Here is a 26,457-nt window from a genome sequence, read left to right on the forward strand (position 1 = left end):
GTACCACTATGGAATTGTCTACAGGAATGAGTTTGTTATTAATTTTTCTGGTTTACATATAACATTTGCTGCGGTTATCAGATCGTTTATATACTGGGAACCCGTCTGACTCAATCTTTATTTCTGAAGTTAACTTTTTCTCCACATTCCAACATGGCGTCTTCTCACTATGAGGGCCATGTAACATATGCTTCATCACTAATTCATGCGATCTTGGGTATATTTCTGCGTTAGGAATTTCAGCGCATATAAACTTGTCGATAATGTCGGGTGTTAGCATCTTATCTTTCTTGCATAACACGAATATACAATGGGCATGCGGTAATCCTCGTTTTTGAAATTCGATAGTGCATGTATAACCTAAAACGCTTCCAAACAATTTCCCGTGTTTTATTTCTTCAATAAATTGACACAATTTCATATGGAAAACTCGACACACAATATGTGGGATATCTGACGGTGAAAAACCTTGGGGCATCATCCTCAGAAAATCGACGATTTCATCCCACTGTGGATTGGCTGTTAGAGTGATGAACAAATCTGGCCGACCAATTTCTCTTGACATAGCCATCGCATCTTGATAATGTTGATGTTTTGCTCTTAGTCCACAATCGAAAGATGATGGAAGAATTATTGCTTGTCCTAATCGAACACAATCTGATGTATTCATGGAATTTCGTTCTATATGATCCATTAATCCTTGCAGAGTTTCTCGGCGAAATTGATGAGGATTTGATCGGAAATAATTCAATCTATTCCATTCGTTGACAATATAACCATATAAAATGTACTGTTGGGTTAGTTTTCCTGCCATAGTGAAAGGATTGAACTCGTTATTGTTCAATAGTCTCAATTGCCATCCAAAATATTGAACAACTGTAACACGTCGATCATGAGTTTTCACATTATTGTTCATGTTGATCGAATATCTATCCTGACCATTAGGAAACAATAAAGGAAACATCATTGGTTCAGCGTATTTGGAGAGTTTATGCATTCTTTGAAATTGCATACTATGTCTTGGGTATACTCGAAATTCAACATTTTGAGGGACATTTCCTTCTTTATCAGTTATGAGGATTGCACCTACTTCTGATCTTGCACCTAAACCAGATGGCAAGTCATATCTTCTTTCTTCACTTGTGTTCGAGGCGGATTGTCGAAAATAGAGAATGGATTCAGACCGTTGATTTTTTCGATAAGCTTCGAATAAATTCTGATACATTTTTACATATTGATTTTCACACATAATTTTCTGAATCGTTTTCGTTACTTTTGAACTGGATGCTTCAAATTTCCTCAGTTTCAGGGCCTCATTGCATTCACATAAATAAATCTGTGCATTTCGGGGTCTTTGTCCAGCATTTGGCAGAAGACTGGTAGTCACTACTGCATTGACTTCACCTCCAATTTTCATAGATCCTACTCCTCGATGATTTATTTCTTCTTTCGGACAGAATGAAGCCATTGAAAATGAGTTATTATAAAATCGGATAAATTTTCGGAACTGAACTCCCCGACGACTGTTTGCTGCGAATAATCTTCGCAATTTCATTGGAAAAGTAGGTAGAGAATCCAATTTAATTTTTCACCATGACAGCAATTGTGCTTGACTCTTCCACATTCTGATCTGAACGACAGTGCGCCGCATGATGAGCATTCACGATCCAAATGTCCAACATTGAATATTTCTGTGTTTTCTGACCAAACTTCACCAAGATATTTTTTCTTCACACTTCGTCGTTCTCTTCTCTTATTCGGATATTTTTTTTTTCCCCCGGTCTTCGTCATTTTTTCGCTGTTCATTTTTTTTACGTATATAATAGTTTTGTTTTTGTCTAGAAATTTCTGCCCGATGCTTTTCTCTATATCTTCTATTTCTCACTGCTCTCGATCTTTTAATCTTTTTCGTGACTGTTTCTAACTCAGTATTTGAAGATTGAGAATGTCTCCTTTTACGAATTCCTCCAGATATTCTACTTCTTTCCCCCTTCAAGCGTTCAGAATTTGAAACTGAAGGCCTTTCTCTGTTTTCATCATTCATAATTTTAATGCGCTAAAATAAATTAAAATTCATAATTGATACCCTATTTGATCAAAATTACCTCTCCCCCTGTTGATATTGATCCATCAGAATTCAAAACTAAACCCAAAAAATTCCTACTCAAAGTTCGATCTCAGATTAGTACACATTAAGAAAATTGGGTAACCCGAAATTTAAAAAATCCCCACAAAAATCTTCAATCCGACGAAAAATCTAAATGCTCCAAATAAAATTGGATGTCTCTCCTCCATTGTTAATATTAATCCTTGAAAATACAAAAGAAAATCAATTTCCCACTTGAAATTTAATCTCACTAGTTCCTTCTTCATATCAATCGTCAAAATTCAGAAGGAAATTCAAGAAAGATTTCCCACAAGAACATTGAATGGAACATTGAGAAAATTCCCACAAAAAATTCAATCTCATTTTACAATGTATTAAACTCAATAAATTCAAAATTAAAAAAGAAAAAAAAACTACGAAAATAGAATTCTTACAAAAAATTAAATTTTACGAAAAAAATTTCTTCCAGGAAAAGTTAGAAAGAAGAGTCTAATCTCTACATGTACTTCAATCACTCGCCACTCAATTTTTTTCATTCAAAAACTGAGTTCGTTTTTCATTTCATCCACCAGACCTGAAGAAAAATTTTCACAAAAATTTCCAATTTCAAGAAAAATCCAACTTTTGCACATGGAACTCAATCCTCCCTCTCCCTTTTTGACATTCATTAATCATAAAAATACGTCAGAAAATCCAAGAGAAAATAAAAACAGAAAATGCAATTTCTCCACATGCTGTTCAATCTCCTACCTCCCCCCTCAACAGTAACTCTCCCAAAGCAAGAGGAAATTGGAAAAGAAAATGAGATCTCACTTTACAACCTATTCACAAAAATTTACAATTTCAAGAATTTCGCGATTAAAAAAAACAGAGAAAATTGAATTTCTTTACATGCCATTCAATCTCCTACCTCCCCCCTCAACAGCAATCCCCCCAGATCAATTTATCCCTTCCTCTTCCAATATTAATCACCCAAAAAGCAAGAGGAAATTGGAACGGAAAATGAGACAAAGAGATCATGAAAAAAAAAAATAGAGAATATACCTGTATTCACACCAAGGTTCCACAATGATTCTCGTTGTCTCGTTGTCAGAACAAAGGGATTTAGGTTGTTGCCCCGAAAAATAACTGGAGGACTCACCTGAAAGATTGAAGCGTTAACTTTAATAAGACAATTCCGGTTATCCACATTAAGTGAATCCCCGTTAACTCCACAATGATTTGATTTTCACTCACTTTCACTTCGCTCATTCAATTCACTACCCCCAATAAAATGATTCATCGAATTACAAAATTTCCTCGTCTAAAGAGTGAATAGTAATAATTTTACTTACTCTGAAACTTGACTGGTAATAACTCGACAATTTTAATCAGTACAAATTTCACTGGAATCACTTAATCTTGCAGAACAGTAACATCGACGATGAATTTGACAGTTTAATCGTAAATTAGTTCCTTTGAGATGAAGTTGGCCTCGGTGAACAGAAAAATGAATGAAAAAAAAAAGAACAATGACCATCATTTCTACTTAATTCCACAACTTTAATAAATAGGAATCACTCAGAATTAATCAGAGGGAATGGGGGATACATAATATGAGTCCCTCCCATGTGGAGAAAGTACCCATGCAAAAGAATTCCCATGTAGGATGTGGGAGGGGGGAGAAACTTTTTTTTTTATAAAATAGAAAAAGTTGATTTCTTTTTTTTCAAGATAATTGAGTAAAACTTTGTGCTCAATAAATATGCCGGTACTACCCTCAATATCGGTACAACCTGGATGCAACCTCAATGCAACCTGGATGCAACCTCAATGCAACCTCAATGCAACCTGGATGCAACCTCGATGCAACCTGGATGCAACCTCAATGCAACCTGGATGCAACCTCAATGCAACTTGGATGCAACCTCAATGCAACCTGGATGCAACCTCAATGCAACTTGGATGCAACCTCAATGCGAACTTGACGCAACTTAAATGAAACCTTGATGCGACCTTGATGCGGCCTTGATGCGACCTTGATGCGACCGTGATGCGACCTCGATGCGACCTTGATGCGACCTTGATGCGAACTTGATGCGACCTGGATGCGACCTTAAGGAGGCGACTCGAAAATTTTTAAACTTGCTTATTTTTTTATTATATAGAGAGAGAGGGATTATTATTATTATTAGAGTTAGTCAAGATGGCGTCAAGCCTAACCACCGAGTTTTTTATTTGTCCACGATTTTGTTTAAATAAAACTTTATTCTTGAGTACAACGTCCATTTCATTGTGATTAGAATATTTGGGCGAGCGTGACAGGACTGAGAGTGACAATCTTCGGACTGAAACGGTGAAATGGAACCTGCGAAAAAGTTGCGTACCGCCAAGCGCACGGCGTTCACACGTGCACATACCTAGCTAACCTCTGCTATAGGGGCAGAGAATCTAGATTTTAATAATGTCAGAGCGTTGTCCGTGATATTGAAAGATAAATGCACCGAGCTGGAAGAGTTGAATGAGAGAATCATAGGAGATAAATTCTAATTCTCTTAGAATTCTTTAATGCCTAACGGAGGTTAGGTGGTGTTTGAGGTGAATTTGAGAGTGAATTTCTGTGGTTCCCTGTAGCGAAGCGGAAATTTTTTCTCTCTAAATTCTAATTCTCTTAAAAAAAAATTCTAAGAGAATTAGAATTTAGAAAGAAAATATTTCCGCTTCACCCAGCCGGGAATCGAACCCGGGTCTTCCAGATACGCGCCGGGCACTCTTACCGACTGGCCCCACTCTCATCGAACTCATTCCGTCGTTACGTAGGAGTTATCGCCGATATACGGAAAGTGTTCCTCTAAACTGGCATTGTGCCAAGACCGAGATGTCTTGAGGTTCCTATGGAAACGCATGGCGGACTTAGAATCCACGGTTGAGTATGGACATCGTCGAGTCATTTTTGGGGCGATAGGTAGCCCTCCCCTGTTAGGAGCGACGATTAATCCACGTTTGGAACAACTACTCGACAGTATCACAAACAAGGTGGAAGGAGATTTATGCACCCGGTTGAAGGACTTATTCTACGTAGACAATTATGTCACGAGTATGAAATCACGTGAACCAGCAGCTAGCTTTGAGGATGTCTCCGCCGAATTTATGGCCAAAAGAAGTTTTGATCTTCGATGGTGGGAGACCACCATCGACTCCAATGATTCCAACAATTCTTTTGTGCTTGGAATGACCTGGAATTGCTCACGAGATGTGTTGAGACTTACTGTAACATTCTTGACACCTCAGTTACCAGCGCAAATAACTAAGAGAACAATTTTGTCCGTCACAAAGTTTATGATCCACTGGGGATGGTCAGCCCTGTAGTGTTCCAGCTGAAAACTGGACTGAGATACACAGGTAGCAAAGGACGTAGTCAAGTCATTCCAGACCTGGTGCAGTGAACTGTCACTACTGAGGGCGCTAGAACTCAACAGATGGGCGTTTGGAGATGAGCAGGATTCACTTGCTTTACACGTGTTCGTCCACGCTTATCAAGATGCCTATGCAGCAGTGGTGTATGCCAGAAGTGAATCTGCCAGAGGAATCAAAGTGGAATTCGTAGCAGCTAAATCTCGTATAGCCCCAAAAGAAAGAGCCACGATTCCAAGGCTGGAACTCTTGGCGGCAACAGTGGAAGCACGTCTATTAACCTCCGTAATTGCTTCGTTAGATCGTGAAATCAAGGTACACGGTTGGACTGATTCCATGACCATACTGAGTTGGATTACACGTGATTGTCAATAGGCCACTTTTGTACACAATCGGGTCCAGGAGATAAGGAGCCTGACTGACCCAATGTCATGGAAGCATGTACCGGGCGAGGCCAATCCAGCTGATTTGCCATTACGAGGGTGCAGCCCTGGTCAACTAATACAGTCCTGATGGACGCCAGATTGGCTACGTGCAACGGAGGAACACGGCAAGTTCTTCTAATGAATCAAATGATTCACTGGTAAACAGTGAGTTGAGGAAGATACATCTCAAGCCTCAGAAAACCGAGAGGAATAAGACTTCATGCGAACACACTCTTAGTTCCACTATACAAGAAGAAGACACTTCCTGGTTCTTGATGAGGTTTCCGCAATACTCCAATATCGTCAACAGGTGAGCAGAATGTTACGCTGTACTCACAATAGTCGACGTTAGAGTGATAAACGATTCAGAGGTCCACTAACTGCGTAAGAGCTTCAGAAAGCAGAGTTCTTATTGGCATAACAGAGCGAGACAATTTCGTGGGACTACAGAGGTCTCGCTTGAGCTGCATGAACCACTATCGTGATCGGTACGGAATACTGAGATTGAGGAGCATCGTTGAAAATCGACAAGATTCTCGAGAATTTCGCCATCCGGCGTTTTTGGACTCACGTCATGCACTGGTTGAGAAATTGATAAAGCATCAGCACTGTAAGATGAACCACGCTCCAATAAACAGTGTTATCAATACTTTGAGAGACAAGGTGTGGATACTCCAGTATCGTAAAGCTGTCTGAAAAGTTGTTCATCAGCGTGTGACCTGTCGACGGTTTCAAGGAAAGAAATTGGGGTTGGAATGGACTTTGCTATACCACTGTTCCTTCAAGATGGGAGCAAGGTTTGGTTCTGTCTATTTACTTGTGGAGTATACCGCGCAGTACATTTGGAATTGGTGTCTTCTCTCTCCACCGAGATGTTTCTTGAGGCGCTACGTCGTTTCATCGCCAGGAGAGGAAGACCATCAGTGATCAACGCTACTAACTTCAGAGGCACACAGAATTGCTTGAGAAAAATCTACCGAGTGGTCGGGTGGAATTTTCACTCTCCTTAATTTGTCAATAAAATCCAAACTGTTTCTGATATGCGAAGAATGCTTTGCTTGTATTGGAGCTAAAATTTTACTTGAGTATTATGCCACAAAAAGTGGAGTATAATTTCCCAATCATTCTGAAATATGGCCAAACGTAATATATACATGCACATTTTTCATAATCAAAACCTAAAATTAAGAAATATGAATAAAATCTGAATATACGTGCATTAAAACATATGTATATTCGCCATAAAAACTAAACCAGTGGAAGGTCAGCAGCAGTTTCCAGTGGGCTCGTATGGAGTTATCATAACACCATGCCGATATGAGGTAACGACCAACACATCGTGGCCTCTCGATGAAATAAATACTCGAGAGACTACTGTCTCGGGGGCAGTAACTTGACGACAGTCATGATTAGCATTCATCTGATAACTTCTGTATCGGAATGAATGTATTTGATTTTAACTTCGTGGATATTGATTAAAAATAAAAGAATATTATTTAGTAATTGTTGGGTGTGTATTATTCCAATCGTTAGCAGAACCGGATGAGGGACAAAATCCCAAAGGGCCAAAATCCCAAACCGGAAATGAGGGAGGGGGAATGCTGAAGTAAGAAGAGGTGCCATCTAACGATCGGAGTGAAATATAGTATCGCCTTGTTCCTGCAGATGGCGGATGCAATATTAAAAGAATGGTGAAATCAAAGATTTTCTTCGTTTTGAAGGCTTCGAAAATCACGACGCGATGAGGATGCTACCGGGAGCGCCCGGTATTTTTTTTTTTCACGGGAAATATTGATCGAAGAGCAAATTCATTACAACAATAATATTCCGTGGCTATCGGACGCTATCGGAACAATTTTCATTAAAAAGAAATGTTTTGCAACAGTAGCAAGAGTTTATCGGGCGAGAACCGCTACAATTTTTTTCATTGAAAATAATAGATTTTCAACAAATTTTTGACAACATTTATACATGCAGTCTACCGGGTGGAACCGGTACTTTTTTCCCGAGGGAATATTATTTTTCCAACAATCTTTGACAACGATAATATAGGCAGTCTACCGGGCGAAACCGGTACAGTTTTATTTTAGAAAGATATCTTTTTTTTGCATCGAAAGCTTCCATAAAAATGTAAGCCACAGTCTACCGGGTGAAACCGGTACGGTTTTCTGCCAAGGAAACCATAAATTTTCCACAACAATAATATAGACAGTCTACCAGGCGAAACCGGTACAGTTTTATTCTAGAAAGATATCTTTTTTTTGCATCGAATGCTTCCATAAAAATGTAAGCCACAGTCTACCGGGTGAAACCGGTACGGTTTTCTACCAAGGAAACCATAAATTTTCAACAACAATAATATAGACAGTCTACCGGGCGGAACCGGTACAGTTTTATTTTTTAAAAATATATTTTTTTTGCAACAAATGCTGTCATAAGAATGAAACCAACAATCTACCGAGTGAAACCGATACGGTTTTCTGCCAAGGAAACTATAAATTTCCAACAACAATAATATAGACAGTCTACCGGGCTGAACCGGTAGTTTTCTGCCAAGGAAACCGTAAGTTTTCAACAACAATGATATAGTCAGTCTACCGGGCGTAACCGGCACGGTTTTATTTTAGAAAAATAGTTTTTTTTTTGTAAACAAATGCTTTCATGCAAATGAAAGCCACAGTCTACCGGCTGAAACCGGTACAATTTTCTGCTGGGGAAACATTATTTTTTCTAAAAAATTTCAACAACAATAATATAGACAGTTTATCGGGCAGAGCCGGTACGGTGCGCAACCGGTATAATCTTCTTGTAAATCAATTGTTTTTTTAACGAACAGTTGTCGTAAAAAAATATTTAACAACTACCGGGCCCACCCGGTGCAATTTTCTTGTAAATAAATTCTTTTTTTAACAAACAGTCGCCATAACAAATATTGAAAAACTGCCGGGCGCACCCGGCANATTTTTTCTAAAAAATTTCAACAACAATAATATAGGCAGTCTATCGGGCAGAACCGGTACGGTGCGCAACCGGTATAATCTTCTTGTAAATCAATTGTTTTTTTAACGAACAGTTGTCGTAAAAAAATATTTAACAACTACCGGGCCCACCCGGTGCAATTTTCTTGTAAATAAATTCTTTTTTTAACAAACAGTCGCCATAACAAATATTGAAAAACTGCCGGGCGCACTCGGCACACAACGTTCTTGGAAATGAATTATTATTTGTTTTTAAAAAACAGTCGTCATATTAAATATTGAAACACTATCGGGCCAACCCGGTACAATTTTCTTGTAAAAAATAATGTTTTTTCAACGAGAGTTTGACATCAAAATTATTGAAAAACTACCGTGCGCCCCCGATACAATCATCTTGTGAATAAATTATTGTTTTTTGAACAAATAGTCCCCATAAAAAAAATTAAAAAAATATCGGACCCACCTGGTCTAATTTTCTCGTTGAAAATATTATTGTTCTACCAAACATTCGGCATAAAAAAATATTGAAAAACTGCCGGGCGCAACCGGTACAATATGTTCTTGTAAATGAATTATTGTTTTTTCAGTAAACAGTCGTCATAAAAGGTATTGAAAAACTACCGGATGCACCCGGTAAAATCTTGTTGTAAATAAACTATTGTTTTTTTTTAACAAATAATCGTTATATGAAATGTTGAAACACTACCGGGCCCACCCGGTACAATTTTCGTGTATAAAATATTGTTTTTTCAACAAGAATTTGTCATAAAAAAATATTGAAAGCCTACCGGGCCCACCCGGTACAATCTTCTTGTAAATAAATTATTGTTTTTTCAACAAATAGTCGACATAAAAAATATTGAAAATCTACCGGGCTAACCCGGTATAATTTTCTAGGTAAAAATATTGTTTTTCTACCCAAAATTCGATATAAAATTTATTTAAAAACTAGCGGGCCCATCCGATATAATTTTCTTGTATAAAATATGGTTTTTTCAACCAGAATTTGGCATTAAAAAATATTGAAGAACTACGGGGTGCAGCCGGTACAATCTTCTTGTAAAGAAATTGTTTTTTTAAGAAACCGTCGTGATAAAAAATATTGAAAAACTATCGGGCCCACCCGGTACAATTTTTTTGTAAAAAATATGGCTTTTCCACCACAAATTCGGCATAAAAAATATTGAAAAATTACTGTGCAGACCCGGTACAATTTTCTTGTAAAAAATATTGCTTTTCCACCACAAATTAGGCATAAAAAATATTGAAAAATTACTGTGCACACTCGGTACAATCCTCTTGTAAATAAATTTTTTTTTTTAACAAACAGTCGTCGCAAAAAAATATTGAAAAACTACCGGGTGCAGCCGGTATAATCTTCTTGTAAAGAAATAGTTTTTTTAAGAAACAGTCGTGATAAAAAATATTGAAAAACTATCGGGCCCACCCGGTACAATTTTTTGGTAAAAAATATTGCTTTTCCACCACAAATTCGGCATAAAAAATATTGAAAAATTACTGTGCACACCCGGTAAAATCTTCTTGTAAATAAATTTTTTTTTAAATATACAGTCGTCGCGAAAAAATATTGAAAGGCTACCGAGCCCACCCGGTTCAAATTTCTTGTTCAAAATATTCTTTTTTCAACCAGAATATGGCATCCAAAAATATTGAAAAACTATCGGGCCCATCCGGTACAATTTTCTTGTAAATATATTGCTTTTCCACCACAAATTGGGCATAAGAAAATATGGAAAAATTACAGTGCGCACACGGTACAATCTTCTTGTAAATAAATTTTTTTTTTTAACAAACAGTCGTGATAAAAAATATTGAAAAATTACTGTGCACACCCGGTAAAATCTTCTTGTAAATAAATTTTTTTTTTTAACAAACAGTCGTGATAAAAACCATTGAAAAACTATCGGGCCCATCCGGTACAATTTTCTTGTAAATATATTGCTTTTCCACCACAAATTGGGCATAAGAAAATATGGAAAAATTACAGTGCGCACACGGTACAATCTTCTTGTAAAGAAATAGTTTTTTTAAGAAACAGTCCTGATAAAAAATATTGAAAAACTATCGGGCCCATCCGGTACAATTTTCTTGTAAATATATTGCTTTTCCACCACAAATTGGGCATAAGAAAATATGGAAAAATTACAGTGCGCACACGGTACAATCTTCTTGTAAAGAAATAGTTTTTTTAAGAAACAGTCCTGATAAAAAATATTGAAAAACTATCGGGCCCATCCGGTACAATTTTCTTGTAAAAAATATTACTTTTCCACCACAAATTCGGCGTAAAAAAATATTTAAAAATTACCATGCGCATCCGGTACAATTTTTTGGAAAAAATATTGTTTTTCCACCACAAATTCGGCATAAAAAATTTTGAATAATTACCGTGCGCACCTGGTACAATCTTCTTGTAAAAATAAATTATTGTTTTTTTAATGAACAGTCGTCGCCGAAAAATATTGAAAAGCTACCTGGTCCACACGGTACAATTTTCTTGTATAAAATATTGTTTTTTCAACAAGAATTTGTCATAAAAAACAAATATTGAAAGGTTACCGGGCACACCGGTTACAATTTTCTTGTAAAAAATATGGTTTTTTCAACTAGAATTTGGCATTAAAAAATATTGAAAAACTACCGTGTGCACCTGGTACAATCTTCTTGTGAATAAATTATTGTTTTTTTCAACAAACAGTGGTCATAAAAAAAATTGAAAAACCACCGGCTGCGCCCGGTACAAGCTTCTTGTAATTAAATTATTGTTTTTTTAACAAACCGTCGTGATAACAAATATCGAAAAACTACCGGGCGCACCCAGCAGGATTTTCTTGTAACGAAATCATTGTCTTTTTAACCAACAGTCGTCATAACAAATATTGAAAAATTAATAAATTGTGGTGGAAAATCAATTTTCTTGTAAAAAAGAATTGTTTTTCCACCACAAATTCTGCATAAAAAAATTGTGAGAAACTACCGTGCGCACCCGGCACAATTTTCTTGTAAATAAATTATTGTTTTTTTTTAAAAACAGTCGTCGTAAAAAATATTGAAAAATTAGCGGGCCTTTCCGGTACAATTTTCTTGTTAAAAATATTGTTTGTCCACCAAAAATTTGGCATAAAATATATTAGAAAACTACCGGGCGCACCAGGTACCGTTGTCTGATTGTCTATATTTTTGTTGTTGAAAATTTATGGTTCCTTTGGCAGAAAACCATACCGGTTTAACCCGGTAGACTGTGGCTTTCATTGTTATGAAAGCATTTGTTGCAAAAAAAGATTTTTTTTAAAAATAAAACCAGACCGGTTCTGCCCGATAGACTGCCTATATTATTGTTGTTGAAAATTTTTCGAAAAAATAATGTTTTCGCAGCAGAAAATTGTACCGGTTTCACCCGGTAGACTGGGGCTTTCATTTACATGAAAGCATTTGTTTGCAAAAAAAAAACAATTTTTCTAAAATAAAACCGTGCCGATCACGCCCGGTAGACTATCTGTATCATTGTTGTTGAAAACTTATGGTTTCCTTAGCAGAAAACTGTACCGGTTCCGCCCGGTAGACTGTCTATATTATTGTTGTTGGAAATTTATAGTTTCCTTGGCAGAAAACTGAACCGGTTCCACCCGGTAGATTGTTGGTTTCATTCTTATGACTGAATTTGTTGCAAAAAAAAATATATTAAAGAAAAACTGTACCGGTTTCGCGCGGTAGACTGTCTATATTATTGTTCTTGAAAATTGATGGTTTTCTTGGCAGAAAACCGTACCGGTTCCACCAGGTAGACTATTGGTTTCATTCTTATGACAGCATTTGTTGCAAAAAAATATATATTTTTTAAAAATATAACTGTAGCGGTTCCGCCCGGTAGACTGTCTATATTATTGTTCTTGAAAATTGATGGTTTTCTTGGCAGAAAACCGTACCGGTTCCACCAGGTAGACTGTTGGTTTCATTCTTATGACAGCATTTATTGCAAAAAATATATATTTTTTTAAAATAACACTGTACCGGTTCCGCCCGGTAGACTGTCTAAAAATTGGGTGGTGCCAGATGGTATGACCGTTGTGGTCTTTTACCTACCCGTCCCAGTACCTACGCGGTACCCCAGCCTAATTCCCTACCCGCACTTGCCTCTAAGCTAACTTATATCTAACTCCACATAACTAACTCCACATGCACTAGGTTCGTTTTCCGGCGATGAAAAAATCTTTCATCACCGGGACTCGAACCTGCGCTACTGAGACGCTTTGGTTTATAGGGCCAGCACGCTGACGACGAGCCCAAAGACGTCCTACCGGTAGACTGTCTATATTATTGTTGTTGAAAATTTATGGTTTCCTGGGTAGAAAACCGTACCGGTTTCATCCGGTAGACTGTGGCTTTCATTCTTATGAAAGCATTTGTTGCAAAAAAAGTTTTTTTTTTAAATAAAACCGTACCGGTTCTGCCCGATTGACTGCCTATATTATTGTTGTTGAAGTTTTTTAGAAAAAATAATGTTTCCGCAGCAGAAATTTGTCCCGGTTTCACCCGGTAGACTGTCTATATTATTGTTGTTGGAAATTTATAGTTTCCTTGGCAGAAAACCGTACCGGTTCCACCCGGTAGATTGTTGGTTTCATTCTTATGACAGCATTTGTTGCAAAAAAAAATATATTTTTCAAAAATAAAACTGTACCGGTTCCGCCCGGTAGACTGTCTATATTATTGTTGTTGAAAATTTATGGTTTCCTTGGCAGAAAACTGTACCGGTTCCGCCCGGTAGATTGTCTATATTATTGTTGTTGGAAATTTATAGTTTCCTTGGCAGAAAACCGTACCGGTTCCACCCGGTGGATTGTTGGTTTCATTCTTATGACAGCATTTGTTGCAAAAAAATATATTAAAAAAAAAACTGTACCGGTTCCGCGCGGTAGACTGTCTATATTATTGTTGTTGAAAATTTATGGTTTCCTTGGCAGAAAACCGTTCCGGTTACACCCGGTAGACTGTCTATATTATTGTTGTTGAAAATTCATGGTTTCCTGGGCAGAAAATCGTACCGGTTTCACCCGGTAGACTATTGGTTTCATTCTTATGACAGCATTTGTTGCAAAAAAAAATATATTTTTTAAAAATAAAACTTTACCGGTTCCGCCCGGTAGACTGTCTATATTATTGTTGTTGAAAATTTATGGTTTCCTTGGCAGAAAACCGTACCGGTTCCACCCGGTAGACTGTCTATATTATTGTTGTTGAAAATTTATGGTTTCCTTGGCAGAAAACCGTTCCGGTTACACCCGGTAGACTGTCTATATTATTGTTGTTGAAAATTTATGGTTTCCTGGGCAGAAAACCGTACCGGTTTCACCCGGTAGACTGTGGCTTTCATTCTTATGAAAGCATTTGATGCAAAAAAAAATTTTTTTTAAATAAAATCGTACCGGTTTTGCCCGATGGACTGCCTATATTATTGTTGTTGAAATTTTTTAGAAAAAATAATGTTTCCGCAGCAGAAAATTGTACCGGTTTCACCCGGTAGACTGTCTATATTATTGTTGTTGGAAATTTATAGTTTCCTTGGCAGAAAACCGTACCGGTTCCACCCAGTAGATTGTTGGTTTCATTCTTATGACAGCATTTGTTGCAAAAAATATATATTTTTCAAAAATAAAACTGTACCGGTTTCGCCCGGTAGACTGTCTATATTATTGTTGTTGAAAATTTATGGTTTCCTTGGCAGAAAACTGTACCGGTTTCGCCTGGTAGACTGCCTAGATTATTGTTGTCAAAGATTGTTGAAAAAATAATATTCCCTCGGGAAAAAGTACCGGTTCCACCCGGTAGACTGTATGTATAAATGTTGTCAAAAATTTGTTGAAAATCTATTATTTTCAATGAAAAAAATTGTAGCGGTTCTCGCCCGATAAACTCTTGCTACTGTTGCAAAACATTTCTTTTTAATGAAAATTGTTCTGATTGCGTCCAATAGCCACGGAATATTATTGTTGTAATGAATTTACTCTTCGATCAATATTTCCCGTGAAAAAAAAAAATACCGGGCGCTCCCGGTAGCATTCTCATCGCGTCGTGATTTTCGAAGCCTTCAAAACGAAGAAAATCTTTGATTTCAATATTCTTTTAATATTGCATCCGCCATCTGCAGGAACAAGGCGATACTATATTTCGGTCCGATCGTTAGATGGCACCTCTTCTTACTTCAGCATTCCCCCTCCCTCTTTTACGGTTTGGGATTTTGGCCCTTTGGGATTTTGTCCCCCATCCGCAGAACCCAACCCGCTTGGGACTCTAACATACGTACTTTCCTAATCCATGGAGTGGTCCATTTATTGCTAAATCTACGGAAGCAAATATAGCTTCGGAATCGAGATATGCGGTAGTCGTATCGGCCAAGAAAAGTTTTGACTCCAAAACATCAGGCCGAGCGCACCGCGTATCTGTACCCGACTTCGCTGTCCTCTCCACTGCCTCTCAATGATCTACATTTAATATTATGAGAACGGGAAGACAAATCGAAAAACTGTGCTTAGTTACACTATATAAATCGCCCATGAACTTTTCACGGGCGCGATTCACGTTATAAAATGTGAGATTTTGTTTTCGACGTTGGCAGCGCTGATCCAACTGGGCTCCACATTCGACGTTAAGGTGTTGCCACCAGTGCCTTTAAATGTGGGTTGTGATGTGGCTAATTACGGGAAACACTTCTTGTACTTAAAATCATTTATTAAAGTGAACCAAAAAACTCTGTGTTTCATTCATTGTTTCTTTCGCCGGAAATTCGAATTCTTCTCGTCATATCTTTATCTAGACCTCAAAGATAGAGATAGTTTGTGAGGTTATGGTTGTAACGAGATTTTCTCGTTACTGTAAACTGTTTTACCAACACGAAAACCCATGAGACAAGAATGGTTAGAGTGAGGGACAGAGAAGAGAGCGACATCTAACGCCAGCTGAAGAAGCTGAGCGAGAGATGAGAGTGACATCGAACGGCGGTTTAAGTGAACCACGCGTGNGTTTAAGTGAACTGCGCGTGAGGTGAATAGACCAATCAAATAATGCCAAGAGGCGTGGTTTGGGTGAAACCATGCTTCTGAACATTATAGAGAGGCTGTCGATACCCTGTCGCCTTATCTAGAAACTCGCCCAGTTGTGTTTGGGGGAAATGGGCCAACGTACTGGCATTCCAACTGGGCGATTCTAGAGGCGCTATCGACTTAGACTAGGGACCAACGGCTAGGTGAGAGGACTAGCGCCCCCTCGATTGCCGTCGAGCTGATTGGTGGTGGTGGGGTAACGGATGACCCACCGTCGCTGAGATGTTCAGACTAGGGGGAGAAGGCTCTAGTAGATTTCGAGACAATCGGTGACAGGCACTGGAGTCGAGCGGATGAAAATCGTCCGGTCGTGGACGACGGTCGTAAGTGGCATTAATCCGTTATGAATTATGGGGGTCCGTTGTGAGGACAAGATCCGGAACAGCGAGAGAATGGGACGCTTCGGCGTCCTAAACAGAATGATCGGATTATTTTGAGGATGTGGGGGGTTTTAATTCCATGTTCTCAGGGATCCATCACTTCGGACGAAAGAAGTGGTGTTGGCGTGGATCCGTGGGCCGGGAAGGGAGGCTCGATCGCACGTGCCTCCACGACGAGTAGTCTGGGTGTTGGCCCGCGATGATAGTGCTTTTGCCGAGCATTGAGGTTGAGTTGGGGTGGGCACAGGTGGGTGAGAATAAGTCTCCGGATACCTGTGTCACATGTGCTTCTCAGTATTCGGCGCTTCGAGGAGTGAGAAGGATTCGCAGGTAATGGTCGACTTCTCCAGAATTGAGCCACTCTGGAGAGAAAAGGAATACGTCAGAGGAATGGAAACATCCTTGGCGAAAGATACATGGAGGAATGGCTCCTGGAAGATATGCTTTATCGAGGTCTCTCGGCTGAAAAGACGAAGATCGATCGAGTGAATTACTCCTAGTATGGTGAACCTCGCCCACTCTACCGTTTTACGCTGATGCTGGCTCGGCATTGTTAGTCCCGCCACGAGAAGTCCTCAGGGTAGACGAGTTATCCTCTGAGGCCGGTTTACCGTTGGATTTTCCGTGGAAATCCAGCTGGCGCCCGATATAATAGAGCGATAGAGAAAATGCCAAAATGGTTTGGGATGTTTGCTAGTGAAGCGCCGGCGAAAATTACATGGTTCATGTTCAGAATCTGAGAAGTTCTATGCGTCGAAAATTGTGTGATCAAGAATTAAGTGTCCGTGGATAGCTGAAATTGAAAACAAAATATGTATTTTTTCCGAATGATATCAGAAAATGTTTTTAATTGTATGGAAAAAATGCTTTAAATTAGGTTACGGTGAGATGCAAAGGACATGAAAACGTCTTTGTTAGTATTTCGAAAAAATTAGTACTATCTTCCAAAAAAAACAGGAACAGATGTTTTTATGAAAACTTTTCATGAAACAAATGAATAAATAAAAATAAATATTTTGTTTGGCTGTTTCTGAAAGGACATCAATCTATGTCTCAAAATGATATAATCACCGTAGAAACTCAAAGAACAAATTGAATGGAAGAAACTAATTAAATCAGGAAATCTTGAATGCATAATTAAAAGTCGGTGGAAATAATGAATCTGGAGTGAAACTGTTCGTCCTGCTTCGATTATTAATTGGAAAGATGTTCTATCTTGTGAAAAATAAATTAGTTGGATTGAATTAAAAAGAATAAATTTTACAGAATATAAAAACAATTCCTTACATATTTTGAAAAAAATAAAGAAATCGGCCTAAAAAAACAGAAATAACTGTTTTTGTAAAAAAAACTGCGCCAAGAAAAAGTTTTGTTAGGTTCTTACGTGGAAGTAGAAATTTTTTAAAAATATAATGAAATGAAAAAGAAAGTCAAGTCAGGACTGTCGAATGACTGATAATAGAACACACTCAAATTTCTATGAAAAAATAGTTTTAAATTGAATAAGGGTTTGAAAAAAAAATCTCTATGAAATAAAAGATAGAAGGAGGACCAATTTTCTTGGCGCGGATTTTCTCCACTCACTGTTTGGTATCAATCTAATCCTCCATCTTCTAATCCGCGCCAAGCACATTGGTCCTCCTTCGATCATTTATTTCATAGAGAATTTTTTTCAAACCTTTATTCAATTTAAAACAATTTTTTTCATAGAAATTTGAGTGTGTTCTATGACCAGTCATTTGATAGTTCTGACTCGGCTTTCTTTTTCATTTCTTTATATTTAAAAAAAAATAGTACTTTCACGTGAGAACCAAACAAAACTTTATCTTGGCCCAGTTTTTTACAAAAATAACACTATACTTCACAGTCAATTGATCCATCGTTAATTGACCAATAAAATCTCTCCTGAACCAACCCTTAATAACATATGGCTGGAAGGAGTTGTTCAATAATGGTAAACAGAAATGGTTCGATAAATAATGACGAGGGATTTTAGATCGTTAAGTTACCCTTCTTTCTCGCCCAAAATATTTCTCATGAATGAGATCTGTTGATATTTCTTATATTTTTCCCTTAATGTCACTCATTATTGAGATAGTTCCAGAAAATGTAATTCTCATTTGCACAAGGGATTACTAAATTTATTTGATTTTAGGTATGCAGGACAAGTGGGCTGTGTGGTCTGTAACATGAGGTCTTCAGGCGATGCACATATTGGCGACACGATTCATCTGAAAAATGTGCCGGTAAAGCCTTTAACAGGGTTCAACCCAGTCAAAGCAATAGTCTTTGCTGGAATTTACCCCATGGATCAGTCTCAGCATCTGTCGTTGAGAAATGCCATCGAACGGCTCGTTCTAAATGACAGCGCCGTCAGTCTGTCGATAGAGACGAGGTAAATATGAAAAAAATTAAAAATTGAAAAGATTGATGAAAAATTTGTAAACTGTCCAATTTAAAATTGTACAAACATCCCTTGAGTTTTGAAGAATCAAACTTGCAGTGAATTTTGAATGAATGTTAATACGAATAGACAAATTTTGATTGAGTATCTGCTGAATCGTCAGTCTGGTATTATGAATAATAATGAGATCGAAGGCGCGCTCTGCACACCTGGCAATATGGATGATTTTATATGATTCATCACGTTATTATTGTAAGTTGATTCGAACCAACATGTTAATTCATGTATACAAATTTCCGTGGTTTTACGAAGGACAAATCCGCGGCAAATTATGGAAACCTGATTGAAAGGGGATGGAAATTTCCATCAAGAATCAATCCCAGATACGTGAAAAGCTATGGAAACTGCTACTAAAAGTCCTTGAAAAATTGGTCGAAATCCATGAAAACTTCAGTTGAGGATCAACACATGTTCTGTTGGAAATGATGTTGGTATCGAAGATAAAAATAATAATTCGATGTTGCTTTATGCGGGCGTCTTCGATGGGAAACCATGAATATCTCGGATATGAAATCCAATCAAATGGGTTCCTTTTGTACAGACATATAGATATATATATACCATTTAGTCAAACATACAACTCTTTGTACACCTTGTTCTCAGAATTCCTTAGGCGATCCATAGATCACCGAGAACTTCGAATTAAGCGCGAGTCAGACAAAGATCCAGAGCCTTGAATTTAATCAATAATTGACAACCAGGATATCGTGTTAGTCATCGTCCGGTAATCGTTTCACATTGAGGAGAAATTGTGTTGATGAGAATTGATGGTTATTTTGAGGTAGTGTTTGTGTTGGGAGATTGATAGAGTCAACTATATGGGACCTAGAGATTTTCGTCGTTTGAGCCAAAATATCCATTTACGCGGTTATTGATGACAATTCTACCTTTCGCTTCATCTGCGAGGAAACGTGGTGATTCAGCTGAAATGCTAGCGCTTAGTGTACAGATTTATTGGGCTGAGGCTGATTCGTTTTTGGGTTCCGGTGGAAGGTCATACGGTCAATCGTGATGATTGCAACTGCGTGCATTGCCAAGGTCGCTATGAGTTTTAGGAAATAAATTTTTGTCTTGTCGTGCATTATATGTTCCGTCAAGTTATAGCTTGCGGTGTACCTTGCGTCTCTCCGGTAATTCTTGAGAAAGCGACCCCGAACACGTAATGATAATTAGTTGATTTTACATGGGTTTATTACCACCCTTTCACTCCATTTAATTTTTTTGTCATTCGGGCAATTCGAATTGAGTTACGCGCTTGTGACTATTAGGTTGACGTATTCCTTTAGCAGCTTCTTCACGCGTAGCAGCGTCGTCATGGCATGAATGTAACGCCCTTGTTCTATCTTTGACGTTAGATGCTCGCTCTTTTTTCACTTTTGGCGTATAAATTGAGAGATTTTGGCGTGTTCGGAGACTCCATGACCTTCGGACAGAGTGCCTTTGGGCGATGCCCTTCTGGGGAGAATTTCGCGTCTAACTAGCAGGGATGGCCATCAATGGCTTTCGATTCTTCAATATTAAAAGAATTTCCTACTTACATTTATCGAGGTTTAGATATACTAATCGAAATTTTAAAATCCTGCAATAATTGATAATAAAAATTTCCATTAATGGTGGATTAAATATTTAATAATATATACCTTGAAATTTTCTGTTATGTTAATAATACTAAATTTCTCATAAGGGTTTCCAATTATTCAAATAATCGTCAATCTTCCTAACTAAATTACTGATTAATCAATAATTCGGAATTTGAATGTTTTAATTGATGATTACTTCAATAGTTGAAATTTAACGGTCATATTAACTAATTCACTACTTGATAATTTAACGGCAATTATGAGTTATAAATATGGTTATCTCTGTTAACAAGAAGTTAAAATGAGATTTTTAATTTCGATTCGCGTATTGCCTGGCTTGCAGGGTTCGGGAGTAATCATTACTTTTGTAATATTTTAAGCTCTAATTATAATTACACCGTCAAATTTTTAATTGAGATTCTTCATTTTTTGATTACTTTATTATGCTGTAATTGAAATTGGAAATTCACTGATAACCAAGTAATCGTCAATTGCAATAAAACGAATTACCATTGATTTAGGTAACCAATAATTCGAAACCCAAAAATTTTCTCTACTTCATCAATAATCAATATGAATTAGCATATTATTCACATTTTCCATTATTCATTAATGACGGTGAGAGATTCATCAATCACTAAATAATGAGAAATTGTGAATGAGAATTGTTCAATTTTTTATTATTCATCAATTTGAATGAGGAATTTATCGATTATTACGACTATCTTCCATTGAATTAATATCAAACGATTATTCAATTATCTTTTCATTCGAAGATGGAAATATTCATTTACAGAATTATTCGTCAATCGTGTTTGAAAGAATTCGATTACTCAATCAATTGCTCACCGAATGATTATTCCAAAAGTTCCTTTTATTGATTATCGATTTATTTTGTAGTTAGATGTTACAATTATTTATTTCTAAATTTTAGAAAAAAATCGATCAAAATTAATCAAACCGATGATTAATTTTATACCAAAATACACTTCATTTTAGGAAAATATTTTCTGAAACCTTGAAATTTTTTTTTATTTTTGAGGGGGGATTATGCAAAGAGGACTCTTCATATAAGGAAAGATTATTCATGGGGATTGTGATATCCGGGCAGGTCTCACAGTCGAGGGGATTTTATTGAATGATGGTTTTATCAATGGGTAGAGGGTTTTACATAAGGGGGTCTAGGTGCGGGGCATGAAAAGGGTGGATATATATCAGGGGTCATATATATTATTTACTGGAAAAATGGGGGGGAGAGGGGAGCATTGTGTATACAAAATTTGTAGTGCGCAGCATGGCGGGGGGGGGGNGGGGGGGGGGGGGGGGGGGGGGGGGGGGGGGGTTATTGAGAAATAACAACCCAAAAATTGAGTCGTTGAGTTTTTCAAAAATATCTCCTAAACTAAGAGAGATAGCGAATTTTTACTGAAAATTTAGGGGAAGGGAGAAGGGTTGTGTTTTAAGAATCCAAAACCAAAAAAATAGAGTCGGTGAGTTTCTCAAAGATATCTCCGAAACTAAGGGAGATAGTGAATTTTGACTGGAAAATTGGGGGGGGCAAGGGGGTTTGAGAATGCACAATGAAAAGATGAACAAAGAAACCGTCTCGAGTATCCCTCACTGATTTCTATGAGCTTGAAATATGTTATTTCCCATCAAAATTTAAGGTATACGTTTTTTTTTCTGCGGATAAAGACTTTTAGGGGGGGGGAAACCAACCTCCGAAGTTGACAGGTTTTCAGGACCATTTGACTGTTTCATATAATGGCATTCAAAATTTTAGAACGAAACCGACTGCATGATAATCTATAAAAAAATGATAAAAAATGGCGTTTGTTGCATTTGAATAGGGTCAATTCCAAAAAAATGATAGGGGTTCAAATCCAAAAAAATCTTGTGAAAAAAAAATAACGCTCGTATTTCAATAGTATGAATGGCTATCAAACGAGCAAGTAAAAGTAGGAAATACGGGTTTTTACATTTTTTCGAAAGAATAGGTGTAGGGGGTAAACCACCCTCGAATTTAACTCAACCCATTACCAGTTGAATATTGGATTTCTTTTCGAACGAAGACAATTTCCAATGTGTGTGGTGTTCGGTCCATGAATCCACCAATAATAGACTTTTCGCTCCAATATTAGGGACAAAAACATAGTGCAACCAAGTTTTGAAATGTTCTGAAAAAAATAATGGAACAGATGAACGTTATCGTTGGAGCGACCTCATCATTACGGATAAATAAGAAACGAAGTATTAGACGAATTAACACAGTCTCATACCTGAAGTCAGTTTCCCAGATTTGGATACATCTGGGTATATATTATCCGGAAGAAACAGTTTTTCCTCTACTCTGGGACCGAAATGACCGCTTGGTTCTTGCAAATCTATAAAGAGTGGAGAGAGGAGTTTCCCTTTGGCTGATATAGTTGGTTGAATAGTATAACTATGTGTCGTCGATGCATTTCAAACTGAAATCCGCTTTGATCAGAAATATATATATTTGATAAACTGTACACTGCAATCCATTGTTTCACATCCTGAAGAAACTGTTCCGATTTTTCCTTTAGAACTTGACGGTCTTTGATTACTTTCGATGTAACATTTGTTCATTTTCCTCGAGATAATACGATGTGCTTTTTTAAATGCTCGTATCCACTTGTCGGAAGCTTTAAAGCGAAAATCCTCACTACCTATATCTTTTTGGACTTATAAGGCCCATCGTCGTAGGTCACAATCGTGTACGATCATTCCAGCGTTGACAGCATAGATTTTGTAAGGTGTATTTACAAATCCGACCAAGTTCATCTTTATAGCCTCCCCCCTTATTAACGTTATATGCCCAGCATCTCAACTGCCATATTGAAGTTACTTTTCAAAATTTCCAGCTTGACAGATACTAAGCTTAAATTTTTTTTCTTTTTACCACTCCGCCAATATGCAACAGCTCTAGATTTGTAATCGTAAGATAAATTCTCCTCATCTTTAGTACAAATATCAGGGTCTATCGGCGGTTCATGAAGGTGATCTGCGTATTCTTTATCTTCGACTATCTCCATGTTCCAGTCTTTGTAAGGTTCCTCAAAGTTTAACGAAACTTCCACCGTCACTTGGACCCCAGAATACTCATTTATTGCATGTGATAAAACTTCCTCAGTGCTATTTTTCAATTCGATTTCTTCATTATTTATAGGTGATTACGGAATATTCATCGCTTTGTTACGTCATGATTTCATAGACTTACCCTTGATAAATCCTGAAATATGAGTATTGAATTCACCTAGTTTAGCCTATCCGTTAAGATAATAGCTGGGAATGGTGAGTGCTTTAGGTAATCCAGAAATAAAAAGAAAGACAGATTTTTGTTTAACATGGATTTTTACTTTTAATCCAATAAAATTTTCCTCTGATTTTACAAGTTCTGATAACAATGGTATTCAATAATTCAAATTGATTGAATCATTCCATTCAATATTTTAATTTTATTCATTATCGGAAACCTTTGAATTCCTTTTAAATCAAAATTTGATTAATATAAAAAAAAACCAACAACGCAAAAAGAAATATTAATAATAAATTTTGTGTCCTCTCATCTGTTCTCTGAGTTTAACGTCAGAATGATGAACAAATTTAATCATTGAGGGCTTGACTCTAACCTTGAATGAGATTTTACAAAATAAATTGAATTTGATTGATCAACAATCAATATTTATGGAAAATTTTTACTTGTGAAGTTAAAGAATTCAAAGTATTAATGAGGGTGAGAATTTCAGTTTTACACGGAGTAGTAATCATACAAGGTTTCAATTCTTGAATGGAATTTCTCATTCAAGCACAATGATTCTAATTAATAACAATAATAGAAGTACAATCAGGAATCTCCTTGAATATGATAATAATAATTATGACAGAAGGTCTGTTTATTTGACAACAATATTTGGTATTAAATATATATATTATAATCATTATCAGACATTGAACATAATTGAATTTAATCCGGAGAAATCGATACTAATGTCCCTAAAGACAGTGGAAAATAAAGAATTCTTTGATTCGGAAATCCACAAGAAAGAAACAATGAAATAATAATGGTCAATTTGAATTAACTCACGGTAGCTGTAATTAAAAAGTAGGATATATATAATTTGATGAACTGGAAGATGGTCTTCAGATAATGCTTCGGGTAATGCCTCAGGTTTATCCTTAGCCTCTAGTCAATTGCCTTTGATCAATAGCCTCTGGTCCCTTGTCTTCACTGAGGATCTTCGGATGATGCTCCTTAAGACGATGGTGACTTGAAGGGGGTAAGATTTTATTAAATGAAAGAACCGGAAGGAATGAAATTTGTTCCACGGAAATGTTCCAAAGAATTTAATATTTGAATAATCGAACTTTTTACTTTACTTTTTTTTACGAAAGAAGTTTTTTTTTATGACGACATCGGAGTTAAAATGAAATCACAATAAATAAATTTTTAGTTCGCAAAAATTCGAAATATGAACCTTTTAAGGTTAAAATCAAATTTTAATTGTGGAAAGTTTAGAAAATATTCCCGGAATTAGAACAGGCAAATGGTGAATTTTACGGATTTTTTTGATGGTGGAAAATGTGGAAAATATTCCCGAAATTAGAACAGGAAAATGGTGAATTTTAACGGAAATTTAATGGTGGAAAATGTGGAAATTTTTCCCGAAATTAAAATGAGGAATTAGATTTTTGATTTATAAAATTTAAATGTAAGAATTTCGGAATTTATTCCCGAAATTAAATAAGGGAAATTTCAATTGATTAGTGAATTTTAGTTCCAGAATATTGGAATTTATCGCAAAAAAAAATCTAATGCGGAAATTCCGGAATTTTATTTGCAAAAAAAAAATGTGAAAAATCTAAATTAATCAGAAAATTTGATTATGTAATTTCTGAAAAATATTCGCAAAAATAATATTTTAAAATTGAATGTTAATCGCAAAAATTAAATCGTAAATTTTCGGAAATATTCGCAAAAATAATATTTTAAAATTGCATTTTAATCACAAAATTTGATTTGTAATTTTTCGGAAAATATTCGCAAAATAATATTTCAAAAAATGAGTTTTAATCACAAATTCGATTTGTAATTTTTCGGTAAATATTTGAACAATAATTGTCAAAAATTGAATTACACAATTTGATTTTTGTAATTTTCGGAAAATATTCGCAAAAATGATATTTCAAAAATCGCAAAATTTGATTTGTACTTTTTCGGGAAATATTTGCAAAATAATATTTCAAAAATTGCGTTTAATCACAAAATTCGATTTGTAATTTTTCGGGAAATATTCGCAAAATAATATTTCAAAAATTGCGTTTAATCACAAAATTCGATTTGTAATTTTTCGGGAAATATTCGCAAAATAATATTTCAAAAATTGCGTTTAATCACAAAATTCGATTTGTAATTTTTCGGGAAATATTCGCAAAATAATATTTCAAAATTTGAATTTAATCGCAAAAATTGATTCGTAATTTCTCGGAAAACTACTCACGAAAATAATATTTCAAAATTGAATTTTAATCGCAAAAATTAAATCGTAAATTTTCGGAAACACTCGCGAAAATAATATTTCAATTTTAAATTTGTAGCGAGTAGACGGATGTCTGCTCATTCCCTCAATTATTTTGAAAATTCAGTTCTTACGACTTACTGTTCCTTGCGTAAGAACGAATTTTCGGTGGATCCTTACCTTTGAAACGCTGCGCGTATCCACTACGCCGCGTCGCTCAGCTCGTCCGGTTAATTAGGATATAAATATATTCGGCGTTGACTTTACTTATACAAAATAAATAACTCAAAAACTTGAAATCCCCTTTAGTCGATTTATTTATTATAAAGAATGGCCCAATTTGAAATGTCAACTACAAAATTGCACATGCGATGCGGAGCGCTTGTCGCTCCTATAAACTGTCCCAAATATAATATTTTAATAGTGAGAGAGAGAGAGAGAGAGAGAGAGAGAGAGAGAGAGAGAGAGA

At 36.4% G+C, this 26,457-nt stretch overlaps 1 protein-coding gene across 1 annotated transcript in view; it reads left to right on the top strand.

The window, feature by feature from the left end:
- The window catches only part of LOC107042906 (translation factor GUF1 homolog, mitochondrial), a gene marked incomplete at its 5' end in the record, with an annotated part of 168,060 nt that overhangs the window by 82,895 nt on the left and 58,708 nt on the right, over nucleotides 1–26,457 (top strand). The window contains 1 exon segment of the mRNA XM_015264160.1: nucleotides 18,560–18,799. Coding sequence (XP_015119646.1) covers nucleotides 18,560–18,799 — 240 coding nt within the window.

The sequence above is a fragment of the Diachasma alloeum genome, unplaced genomic scaffold, assembly GCF_001412515.2.
Source record: "Diachasma alloeum isolate Michigan unplaced genomic scaffold, Dall2.0 Dall_scaffold_00536, whole genome shotgun sequence".
Classification (NCBI taxonomy): domain Eukaryota; kingdom Metazoa; phylum Arthropoda; class Insecta; order Hymenoptera; family Braconidae; genus Diachasma; species Diachasma alloeum.